The 13,552-nt window shown below is 33.4% G+C and overlaps 1 protein-coding gene and 1 pseudogene across 8 annotated transcripts in view; both read left to right on the forward strand.

Moving 5' to 3' along the window:
* Window positions 1-4,391, forward strand: part of LOC143057651 (uncharacterized) — a 32,713-nt gene extending 28,322 nt beyond the window's left edge. For all 8 annotated transcript variants that reach the window (XM_076231007.1, XM_076231006.1, XM_076231011.1 and 5 more), the window contains exon 2: window positions 2,343-4,391. In XM_076231007.1, the coding sequence (XP_076087122.1) occupies window positions 2,343-3,428 (1,086 nt within the window). In that variant the 3' untranslated portion in view covers window positions 3,429-4,391. The remainder of the gene's footprint in view (window positions 1-2,342) is intronic.
* LOC143057653 (uncharacterized) overlaps window positions 1-13,552 on the forward strand; it is a 43,774-nt pseudogene that overhangs the window by 21,385 nt on the left and 8,837 nt on the right.

Raw genomic sequence — 13,552 nt, forward strand, 5'->3', positions numbered from 1 at the left:
GAGTTCGGGTATTGGTCGAGTTAGTCGGAGATGAAAAAAGTATAGAAGTCGCAGTGATGATGAAGAGATCGGGCAATGGTCGAGTTAATCTTGACCACATATCGTACAGGTTGTCGTTGATCGGGAAATGATCGGATATTAGTCGAGCAAAGATCGAAATGATCGAGTACTGATCGGTAAACTATTTGTATTCCGACGAAACTCGATCTCTACACGATCATTTCCCGATCAATCCGACCGCTACTCGACGAATTCTCGATCTCTTCTCGAGTGACTGGCATCTCGATCCTTACTCGAATGTTTTTGACATGTCAAAAACTCTCGGGTAGAAAGTCAGATCGATGACGACTAAGGTAGACCACCCCGAACATTCTTGTCGACTGAGACCGACCAGTCTCCCGATCGCTTTATTTTTCTTGATCGAGATTGATCGAGTTGGTCTGATCGGCAGTGTGAACCTAGCTTAACGAACAATATCCAAATTGTATCGATGCTGACTGACTTCACATCCGTAAAAATCGAATAACTGATGTTTTGTTTATTTCACATGATATTCTGAAAAATTGGACACAAGTTAAACAAAAGAAGAAAAATGGATGTCTGTAGCATAAGAAATATTATTATAATTGTTCATTTTTAAAGGCTGACTGTTTGAGGACTTCAATTGTCGACGTTAACGTTGATTTGAGTTCCCACACTGAATACATCTAACGGTTTTTACATTTTTCAGCGGATACTTGATCTGTTGACATATACTGTAAAGTTTTGTGTATAGTTAAATATATTTAACTATGTTGAAAGATGTGCATTATGTCAAATAATAGAAATAAAAATGGTTTTAAGTCTCCAATAAAACTTGTAAGATTTCCCCTGCTATACTTGCTAAATTGGTGCGATTTGGATATGTTTGGTCCTAAAGGTAACGAAGAGGGCTTTACACAGCTTCAATTTGTTACGAATATTTCCGTGTACGAACAAAAACAGTCCATGCATTATTCTAAGAAGAATTTCATATTGAATACAAATTTTCATTATGTATATACAATTCTTTTAACATAAATATGTGTTTGCTATACAAGTATATATACTTTGCTTTGTATTCACACACAATTTGTTATACGTTAGGGAGAAATGTTCCCTCGTTGTCTTTTTGTAAAATGTCAATCATTTTCCTTCACAGACAAGGAAGGGCTCATTTAAATTTTAGAAAATCAGCCATTGCTCTTCGTTTATTTCGATGTTTATAGTAGGTAAAGTCGTTTTTTTCGGAAATTAACCGTATCATATGTGACTGCCTGAAAACTGAACATATGGCCACCGATATAAATAAGAAAATGTGATGTGAGTGCGATAGATGTAGACATCTCGATAAAAGACCAGTAGGCATATGATAGTAGACATAATCCTCGTTCACTCTGTGTTTTTGTTAGATGTATTTCTATTTGAAGTCGTTCTTATGTTGTACTGTTACACCACTGTTCCAGGTTAGGGGAGGGTTGAGATCCCGCTAACATGTTTAACCCCCGTCACATTATGTATGTATGTGCTTGTCCCAAGTCAGGAAGCTATAATTCAGTGGTTGTCGTTTGTTGATGTGTTACACATTTGTTTTTCGTTCATTTTTATGACTGACCTACGATAGTAGAGGGGCATTATGTTTTCTGATCGGCGATTCCGTTCGTCCATTGTACCGTCCGTTCGTCCGTCTGTTCGTCTGTTCGTCTGTTTCGCTTCAGATTAAAGTTTTTGGTCAAGGTAGTTTTTGATGAAGTTGAAGTCCGAACAACTTGAAACTTAGTAAACATGTTCCCTATGATGTTGTCATTCCAATTTTAAGCGAAGTGAGAGTTTTTATCCCAATTTTAAGGTCCACTGAACATAGAAAATGATAGTGCGAGTGAGGCATCCGTGTACTATGGATACATTCTTGTTTGTACATAAATTAGGCCGTTAGTTTTCTCGTTTGCATTGTTTTACAGTTGTCATTTCGGGACCTGACTATGCAATGTGGGCTTCTAGTTCTAAACACACATACAAATGACTAATTATTTATATACTAATACTAGTCTAATAGACATACGGACGTTACTCTACAAATGCATATATACCATTTGCAAAAGTCGCATTCCCATCCTTCTATCCAAAAATATTGCGTATGTTAAAAATACAATTTAGCACAAAACGCTTACCTTTCTTGAAAGACTGAAAATGCCACCAGTCGATTGATTCTGGTTAATTATGCATTAATCTACTCACCGCCTTAACTTTGATAACTTGGCTCTTTTATTTTCCATATTAGAATTATGTATGTGTCATTTGGTCAACTCTCTTTTTATTTTTAGATGTATGTAACAGAAAACCACCGACAAGAATTACAGAACCAGGGTTACACTGTAATAGAAAATGTCGTTACGGAAAAACAATGTGATAAATGGATAGATGAATATAAAACTTGGTTATCCCAATTTAACGAGGACGAATGGCCATTCACCGCTCATTCACTGCTTCAAAGATACAATACTGGTAATTTTGAAACCACGTGGAAAGCACGGTTGGCAACAAAGAAAGTTTTCAGCGAATTATGGCACACAGAAAAACTTCTGTCAAGTGTTGATGCCATTGCAATTGGGCGCCCACCTGAAACAAGTGACGAAGATTTTGCACGTGCAGGCCAACACTGGTTGCATTGTGACCAGGATGCACAGAGAGTAGGTCTCCATGCTTACCAAGGGGGCCTCTACTTAGAGACAGCCGACGAAGATGATTGGACATTCCATGTGTTAAAAGGTTCACACGAATTCATCGGTGAGTTTTATAACGAAAATAAAAAGGCAGCTTTTAGAAGTAGTTTGAACAAATATTACCACATGAAAGATGAAAATATTGAGTGGTTCAAAGAAAAAGGTTGTAAGCAGACGAGAGTAGCAGCTCCTAAAGGGGGAATGGTGTTATGGGACTCAAGATTAATTCATGCTAATGTAAGGCCTGTTGAAGGTCGTAAAAACCCTGATCGATGGCGTTTTGTGGTACTGTCTTGCATGGGTCCTGCAATTTGGGCGTCCAAAAAAGACATTGAATCGAAAAGAGACGCTTACAATTCGGTCGCTATGACAACACATTGGCCTTGTCAAGGTGTCAATATGATGAAGTCACAAATCCCATCATTTTGCCGGAGTGATGTTACCATGCCAACAGAACAGTGTGAAACTGCTAAATCAAAAACGGCAAAGGAACTATGTGGTGTCATTTTATATAATTTTAAGGACGAAAAAAGTAACGGACCTACTTGGACACCGGAATGGGGAGAAGAACTAAATGTTCCGAATGAAAAAATGGCTAATTCTAAGTTCCTAATGAACAGAACATACATGGCTGTATTGGTTTTATCATTAGTTGTAGTATTTATTGCTTATCAGTTTTCAAACTAATTGAACGCGGAATTCATTTGACAAAAGATAGAATAAAAAAAACCTCGCATTATTAACCACATGAAAGCAGATGAAAATTAAACAAATGATTTTAATGTAAATAATAGCGCTGCATGTATTCGAAATATTGTACTAAATGAAAAACCCACACGTTGCAATACCACGAATTTGATTAAATTTTGTAAATTATCTTTGTTATGAATTAAGGTGGTATGGGTGTCTTCCTCCATCTTGGATTGTAAAAAACAGAGAACCAAAGGTCAAGATTTTCTATCAAGTTTGCAAAATTTGATGCAGGAATGCAGATATTTAATGTGAATTTTCATTTAAAAGAATCAATTTATAAGAATATCACTTAAAAATATTAATATTTTTGCAAATGATGATTATTTTTGGTTGTTTTAAAAAATAAATTGAATTGGCATTTTAAGGGGAGGTAACTCTAAAACAGTGCATTTTCTGAAGGATTCTTCATGGAATTTTCCTTTTTTGTATTTTAGCTGGAAAAAACGTACGGTGACCCTATCTTTTCTTTTGATATTCTCAAAACATTGTCTGAACGCTATCTTTTCCTTGAATATTTAACAATTCTATCATTTTGTTTAGTTTCTAATCATAAAATGGTATTTTTTGCTGTATAATCCATACAAAATGTGTCATTTTGTCACGTCCTGTAGCTTGAGAAAATGCGCGGAAACCTATCATTTTTATTATATTTTTCAACATATATCAATAGATATTATGTTTTGGCAAATATGAACAAATTCTATCATTTTTATTTTAGACTCCCATACCACCTTAATATAATTAATTTATTAATATGTAATTCTTTTGATCTTGACGGTTTTTTTATTTTTTAGTTTATTTGTTATCAATGTTATATTATAATGATTTAACCAGGTCTTTCGATGTTTACATACTATTTTATTTAAATTTTAATAAAACTTTTTTTTAATGAAATAATGGTAAATGATAGTAATTATGCCTTTAATCACATCCCTGTGGTCCACTCTTTGCCTATATACACGAACGTCTGTTTGTCTTACACACTTTTCTCGGCAACTCAACTTATAGATCCTTGATACATGCATATGTATGCGTTCTAATATGAAATTGTATCTAACTTCTTAATCAATGTCATTGTACATGTGTATTTTGTAAATGTTTTGACATGTTGGAGTTACTTTCTGTTTTGACCACATGCTAATTCTTTGAATTTCCAGAACGTATTATTTATCCACATATGTCATCATCTTGCAGATATTCTGTTCTGAATCCTCTGGTTCTATCCATGTAGTGCCAATAAAACATTTGCCCGGTTACCTCTGACTTTTCAGTTTTCAAAATTTTGTAAAATATAGTTATAAAAGACATTTTTGAAAATCTTATAAAATCCTTTTTATTTTTATTTTTATATTCATAAAATTTGAAAGAAAAAGATGCCAATGATAAATATATAAGAAATCTGGTGAGAAAAATTTCACGTCATATTTTCAATTAATTATATCTCAAAAACGAGGACACGAATGTCATTGTTTTCTAATTTTTAAATTCCGTAATTAATTTACTATCAATACATAGACTTTCGTTTGATTGACTGCTTTTATTATGAGCGTCAAGCACATATGATGATTATATATACAGGTGTTAAGAATTGTCGAACGAAATATTTTATAAAAATATAATTAAATGACGAATAGGATGTTGCAACATATAAAAAGCTACCAGAAAGGTATCTCTTCATACTGAAGTAAAGAACACATCTTAAAAGTAATAATAAACAGCTGTTTGTGTCAGCTTATAAAGATTCAAATCGAATAGAGGTTATTTTGGTAATACATGACGTCATATTACACGTCGATTAGAGGTTTGAAAATGTGGCGTTCGATTTGAGATACCAACCAGAGACTAGACGTCGACCTGGGTCTTTCATATATACACCGAAATCATTGTTACTCTACCATCTAGTAAGTTTGGCCACCTCATATATTTTTGGTTTGCACCTGAGGCCTTTTGTAAGCGGAAACGAAGTAATTTGGAAGAACAGTATTTACTACTTGCATGACGCTTCCTTGAAAATTTGTGTTTGTCTCATTATGCGAAATGTCACGATTTCATACCAAAAACACGTGGAGAATGTTTTTAATTTCTTTGTAACTTCGGAATTATATTAGATTTTATACACAGATTCATTGACATCATTTGGTTAAAAGGAACCATGTAATTATCCATACTGACGGATGATGTCTGTTGTAGGGGAAAGAATTCCTGCAACAATGACTGTCGGTGACGTTCTTCAATTTCCTTTTCCCGCCGTTTTCGTTTCAGTTTAAGGTCTCTGAAATAGTCCGTCCATACACTTTCTTTGTGTATAATTAGTGGTATTTGATGATCTTTGTTGCTGAACATGTCCTTGTGGATCGTTGTAGTCGGAAACGGTATTTGAGTTGACATTCTGATCTGATGATCTAAGATATCAATCAATGATATATCTTTTTGATTCTTTTCCATTTTCCTTATTAAAGTAAAAGTTTAGATTTTCGTTTCTAGAATCTAACGTAACACTTTATCCGGTTTCGAATGGGTGTCTGTATGAAGGCTCGCTAGCTTTCCGTATTTCACCTTTCATTAAATTCCACACTGCATCCTGGTACTCCCCGGAAACAGTCGGATGACGCAGGTCTCCATGGGATATTTTCTTACCACTCTGAGATAGTCTATAACTATTATCGTTGTTTAATGGCATTTGAATTGAACCAAATGATTGATGCCAAACGGGGTTCTTTCTAAACCATTGTTTAGAACTAAATGAAGGATGTTTATATCTGTCAACAAACAGTCTGAATGATGTTGCCCTATCCTGCAGCTTGTCTGAATTACTGCTTAATGGTTTCACCTTAGGATATTTCTGAGTAGGAAACGTATATTTGATACCATTTCTCAAGATGGAACTTGTACTTGCGACATGTCTTTGAAAACTCCCAACCGTTTTGTGAAGATGTATTGTTTTGTCATTGTCTAAACTTTGTTATTATTTACATCCTTTTGCGTGTCAATGTCTAAATTTTCGTGTTCATTCTTGATTGTATTATTAGAAAGATCAATAGCATCTTCTTTTGATAAATCAGAATTTTCGTCTTTGTTTTCACCTTGTAGAACTGTTTAATTGTTGTTACCGCTATCATTAGACCCTTCATTTTCGCCATCGTTTGGTCTTTCTAGTGTTTTGTTACAACACAAACATATTGTCCACATGTGATTGTAGAGTTTATTTCGGTTTGACTACAAGACTCCTTGCACGTACACTTGTAAACATTTGCAATTTCAGGGAGGATACAATAATATTGAATGATAATAGTAATAACATGTGAAATGTTCAATTGAAAAAGTAAAGTAAAATATCTTGTGTTTTCAGATTCTAAATGATAAGCATATTTTTTTTATAATCAAACGAGTTATAATGAATATACATTATTATCAACCAATAAGCATGCAAAGACACGTGTATCTGGGACGACCTTCATCATACATGTATTATGCTTGTACATGTTTTATGTCATAGATCAAATTTATTCGTTTAGTGTTGAACGGTTTCATCATGAAGTGTTCGTCGTATTTATTTTATATATATTAGATCGTTCATTTTTCCCGTTTGAGTGGTTTACACTAGTCATTTTTGGGTGACGGGTCCCTTCCAGGGGGGTAGCTAGAATGAATGATGTGGAAGCAACTACCCTTTTGGGACCCTATTATTCAGAAAAATGTTTTTTTTCCGTTTTCGGTCATAGGATGGTGAAAAGAGGAGCTATATGTAGATAGGGTTTATATAAAAAAAAATATGAATGTAAAACTATTAATAAATCATCTGAATAGAGAAATACATAAACAACACATATTTGTGATACAGAATTTACCGGTACTCAAAATTGTCCAAAGTCTGCTCTTCGGGTCTAGGCAGAAACAAACTTCTCTATTACTTTGTCAATATTCACACTGAAATTCCGAGGAATATGCAGTAATGCTTGTAACTGTCGTTGTTCATTGTTGGTCGTACATTTTTTTTCAACATATGAAGTACATTGATAGATCTTTGTCATGGCATGGTAGCACTCGCGAGATGTTATATACCAGCAAATTAAACGTGTTCGGAATCGAGCGACCTCCGAATTGAATTCGTCACAATTACATGCCAGGTCAGTTTCGTATTCTAAGACAATTTTGAGATTTGTTCTTTTGTGATATTTCCTACAACACGATGAAGCAGATACAGCGCAAATAAGATTTTCTGATAATACTTGACGCAACTCCACTCAGTTTCTCCAGTTCCTTATCATATGGTCTATGAACGCAAAAAATAATGAGACTTCCCAATACTGTTTTGGCGTGGTTGTAGGGTGATTGACTCCTGTAGTCTGTCGACCACATCACCGCGGCATATTTTCAACGATATCGAAGGGATCTAATAATTCTAATGCCGATTTGTACATCTCATTCCAAACTGATTAACTGTACACTGTAAAATGTGCTCCAAAACTACATGTCTTAGACTGAGTATTACAAATTCATATCTTTTAAAAGATACAAGTTGCCCTCCGATTTTATCATAATCTCCAATATTTTTTTTTATTTTGAAACCAAATGTCGTTATTTAATGATATTTCATCAATTAAAAAAGTGACAACATAGGTGTTTCCTGTAACATTTAATTGATAAATTTTTATTTTGCCATTTCGTTTTTGCATGCCGAATCGATGTACACGCAACTGCGTGTTAGCGAATAGGGAGCTACGATCTTTTTTCCACATTACTCGAACAGCTTCGAATTCATCAACACTTGTAACTAGGTTATCAAACTAATATCTGGGATAGACGGAAAAGACTCCAACAGTCTCTGAACGTTAAACAAATATCATAATCATAATAGTCTTAGATAATACATGCATCACTCTATTGTCCGATTCCGATTGACCAATTCATCTCTCTCTCTCTCTCTCTTGTCTGTTTTTTTTTTGTTTTTTATGAAGGCTTCATAGCTTGCTGTTCGGTATGAGCCAGGGCTTCGTGTTTAAGACCGTTCTTTGACCTATATTGGTTAACTTTTACAAATTGTGACTTGGATGGAGAGTTGTCTCGTTGGCACTCATATCACATCTTTTTTATATCTATATACATCAGTATGTTAAGTTGCTTTAAACTCTTTAAAAAAATATATATTGCCTTACCGTGGAGGAAACTCACCCGAATGCATATATAAATCGTATAACTTTTTATGGTCAACAATATCAAACTTAATCAAAATACAGCTTATCAAAAATCAAAGTTCACACGGTAGGTATAGTGTCCGGCTAGGATCGAGGTTTTTCGAGTGATTTGATCGGGCTTTTTCGAGTGTGACCACTTTTTTTCGAGTGAATATGATCAAAAATGTAAACAAACAGACTTCTTTTCGAACAAGACGTGATATAGAAGCTTAAGTTTGATATATAAGGTTATAAATGATATATTAGTATTTTAGATATAAAGATAGTATCATTTTGACATTGCTTTTCGTTTAAAAAGTTAAATTTAGCCTTAAAATGCTTTTATTCCAAAATACCGAATAAAGCCATTTTCTTACACATAACAATGCAAATGTCGACGGAAATGCATACATGGCATCTATATATCCTAAGATATACAGACACTTTACAAAAACTATTGTTATTGCATTGAAAACGACATTTTGAGTCTAAATTCATTTTTTCATGTCCGAGTTTTTTCGAGAGCAGTCCGGGTTTTTTCGAGTGTGTCCCTTTTTTATCGAGTGATTATACATATTTCTTATAGCTAAAAATGTTATGTGTTTACGTTTAAAATCTATAAAATAAAGACCCAAATTAAGTACTTTCAAGGCACATGGAGTATCAATACATGCATTTTATAACGAAACAAGTATCGTTCATTTGTATATATTCTTTTTCTCACATCTTATAAATTGCATGTACAGTATATATCCGTGATGTTAACAATCTAATGTGAGTGTTCCGGACCATATAAGTATTTGGACCTCATGGGATAAAAATTAATGAACAGCAAAATGACGACTTTGAAGAGAACTTCCAAAAATGTCTTAATGAACTGTTAAACAAGAGTTCAACTGTTACTAACTGACAAAAAAGTCGATATGATAAAGCTAATAATTGATACTAGAGACTTACAGAAAACAGATACACCCATATTAAGACAATTAATTGAAAGACAATGGGTTTCAACTGGTAACTTGTGCCATTTTGGGTGGCCTTTGAACTATAAAATTAATACATTTCATGTCACGTAAACCGTCATTGTTATAGATAAGTTTATTGTATTATTGAATCGTTTCCAATGTATACCTATATGGTCCAAAATTGGGTTTCCCCTTTGGCAATATTTTTTTTCGCCACCTCTTTCGCCAAATCAATATATTTTTCGCCACTTTATTACTTTTTCGCCAAGTAAAATAAATATATCTTTCTTTTATAATTCTTTTTGTTGTCTAGCCCACCCCACCCTTAACCGTTAGTTTTCTCGTTTGAATGGTTTTGAACTAGTTGTTTTGGGGGCCCTTTCTAGCTTGTTGTTCGGTGTGAGCCAAGGCCCCGTGTTGCAGGCCGTACCTTGACCTATAATGGTTTACTTTTGTAAATTGTTATTTGGATGGAGAGTTGTCTCATTGGCACTCATATATACCACATCTTACTATATCTATCATATTGTCCGACCAAACGCGTACAGTTTGACCATATGAGTATACGCATATGGTCGTGACCATACGCGTATGGTCCTAATACTCATATGGTCCGGAATATAAGCATAGACAATTCGAATTGAAACGTACATACATATATTGTATAAGATGTATGTTTGTTCTTTAAAGAGTATACATCTTAGATATTTCATTATCTATTTGTCTTGTATCTTTTATTATTTATTTTATTGTTTAAGAACAGTGGCGGATCCAGAATTTTTCATAAGTGGGGCCCACTGACTGGCCTAAGAGGGGGCCCGCTGCGGTCAAGCTTCAGTAATTCCCTATATAATCAACCAAATTATTCTCAGAAAAGGGGGGCCCGGGCCCCCTGCCCCCCTAATCCGCCTCTGGAGAAATGGAAACCGAAAATGACTAAATGCTACAACTATCAGGAGGAGTCTGATTATGCAAATATAATCATTGGTCATACAGCAACTAAACATCATGATAAATTCCTTTCAATAAAAGTGTCTAAAAATTGGAAAATAAGAATATTAATCAAGACATTACAATGTTCTTTCCTGGTGTCGGTCGAAGCATTGCACAATCTAGCTGGTGATAGCATATAATATACACATTTTGTATTTGTCTATCATTGCTAAAGGGGCGTTTCTCAATAAAAACGTGATTTCTTGTCCTAGCCACTTTAAACAAAAATGTGTTTGATCTTAACCAATATTTTTTGTTGTGCAGTCAGTAGTACATTGAACTAGATTTAACATAAATATACTATATATTTTTAGAGGGCTTATAAGAAATTGATCCCTGAATGGTTAAAAAAAATGGCATGTCCCTAGACCAACTGTTTAACATTCATACTCTAAAATATTGTAAAAGAGGTCGAAATAAATGTTTTTTACTTAATATAAGTTCTTTAACTATTTAAAAGTATTCTTAGAGCCAATATATTTTAATAAAAAGCTTTTTACAAAGAATTTTTGAAGGTGTGTCCCTGACAAAATGTCCACTACGAAACGAAGTTATAAAATTTTGCCAGTAAACAGTTTTATACCATCAATGTTTGTACATGTTGTAAGAGATAAACATTAGGGTCTTACACAAGAAGTGATGCTTTTATAACGGCAGTTAAATAATTGGCAAAAAAGACTTGAGCACATCAAATGGACCAGAGTGATTACGTATTTTTGTTAATGTCCACTACGAAACGGGTCAAATCTCCTTCAGTATCTGGTTTTAAAATTATGAAAAAAATATCAGTGTACAGCTTACTACGTGCTTTGATGAATAGAATCATTCTTGTTACTATTGCAATATAGGAATTTTTGGGGAAAAATAAAACATGTGCATAATTATGTCCACTTCGAAACGGTCACCTACGAAACAAGTATGGGAAAAATACGTTTCATAGTTGACACTACCACTACCATGAAGTCGTTTTTCACTCTTTCTTCAATTATATTCGTGCAAAACAAATAACAAGGGTTAGTTTCATGTAATTTTCAGTATGTTTTAATTAACATAGAATAGGGTTGATGTCAACTACGAAATTTTTTGTTCACTACGAAACGGTTTTGTCAACTACGAAAGTCATCAAAATGTCCAATAGGTAACATGAGTTGAACCTTCATACATGTATGTGAAGTACTGTCTAATCTTTATCGATAAAAAATGGTTCTCCAATTCAGAAAAAATGAGATCTTTCTAGTATATAAAGTAAAACAAACTGGAATGTCTATAGGTGACATTAAAATGCAATTAGATGTGCGTTTAGAAGCAGTTTCGTAGTGGACAAATGTCCCCTACGCAACAGTACATAAACTATGAAAATAATATCATTTTAAAGAGTATTTAAGATTGCACAGGTCTATAATAGAGGTATTCAAAAAAAAAACTCTTGAAATAAAATTTTAGACAAGGTGATTTTTTATTTTGTTGTAGGTCTGAAATTCACACTTTTATTGAAAAACGCTCAAAGGATCATATTTAGGCTAATGAACTATTCATTTAATTGTTGATTTTATCTGAAATTTAAAAAAATTTGTGTTCAATGGCAATAAAAATGGGATGGATTAAGTGTGTGTGTGTGTGTTTTATGTCTATTAATAAGTTTCTTTAATTAAACTCCGGAGTTCACCACAAGAACTATTATTAACTATAAAATCAGAAGTAGAATGAAATGAAGTTAAAATGAATATGAGTTCCCTGCATAATGTTCTAGACACCGTTTTTTTAAGGATCAAGTTATTTCTAAATAAACACTGGAAAGTAGTATAACGCTCTACAAAAAGAATATTATATTTGCATTTAATTGAAAAAAGATTCATTTTGATATGTTTTTGATGACTTATTGGGAATATATGATATTGTCCTTCACTTAATTACAGCATAGATGTATACAGTTATAAACTAGAAAAAAGTAATTTTTTAAGGCTAGAATACCTTCAAATTTTCTGTAAAAAACTCGGACCATTTGTCTAAAAACCCGGACGATTTCACACTTGCTCTCGAAAAAACCCGGACAATAACAAACATTGATTTTTTAAATCAAATACAAGAAAATTGAGCTTCTTTGTTGATCAAAACATATATAGTATTCAATATAAGATGGTTAGTAATGTTAAAAACTGTTATAATTACGAAATATCCGTTAATTGAACTTATCGCATGTTTTATCACTCGAAAAAGCCCGAACTACACTCGAAAAAAATGGACCAAATCACTCGAAAAACCACGATCCTAGCCGGACACTATGCCTACCGTGGTCCAGACTGAAATAGAGTTCAGGATAACACATATGCAATCACAATCCCATTTAATTTAATCATGGCAACGTTTTCTGTTTAGCAAAGTTCTACAAAAATCTGATTATCATATGTATGATCAGCAACACAACGATCAAATATAATTTTTTTAAATCACATGATAAAAAGTAATTTCGTCAGTTATAGTAATGTACTATAGTATTTGTACTAATATAAATCATGTACATTAGGCCAGCGAGAAAATTACAGGTAATTCCTTCCAAGTCATTTTGGCTATAAATAGATACAAGGTATTTCTGTGGGTATATACATGTATATATAAATATCATATGCCATTACTGGATACTATCTGTGCATTGTGAGTACTCATAAAGGAAAAAAGGTAAGTTGCTCATGTTGTTACATCAACAAACACACAAAAAACAATACTTTATAGGCAGTATATTTTTCTAAGATCAGTTATTAAGGTTCATCATAACAAACGGACAAATACGGCTGTATTTACATGCCAACAACTACTCTTAGTACAGACTTACCTGTGAAGTTTGAAAAGTTTTAATGCCTAGCATCCACTAGATATATAAAAGTTAAATGCATTTTGTGTTTCAGAAAGATAAAATCTCTTTTGGATT

Source organism: Mytilus galloprovincialis, chromosome 13 (genome assembly GCF_965363235.1).
Source record: "Mytilus galloprovincialis chromosome 13, xbMytGall1.hap1.1, whole genome shotgun sequence".
Classification (NCBI taxonomy): domain Eukaryota; kingdom Metazoa; phylum Mollusca; class Bivalvia; order Mytilida; family Mytilidae; genus Mytilus; species Mytilus galloprovincialis.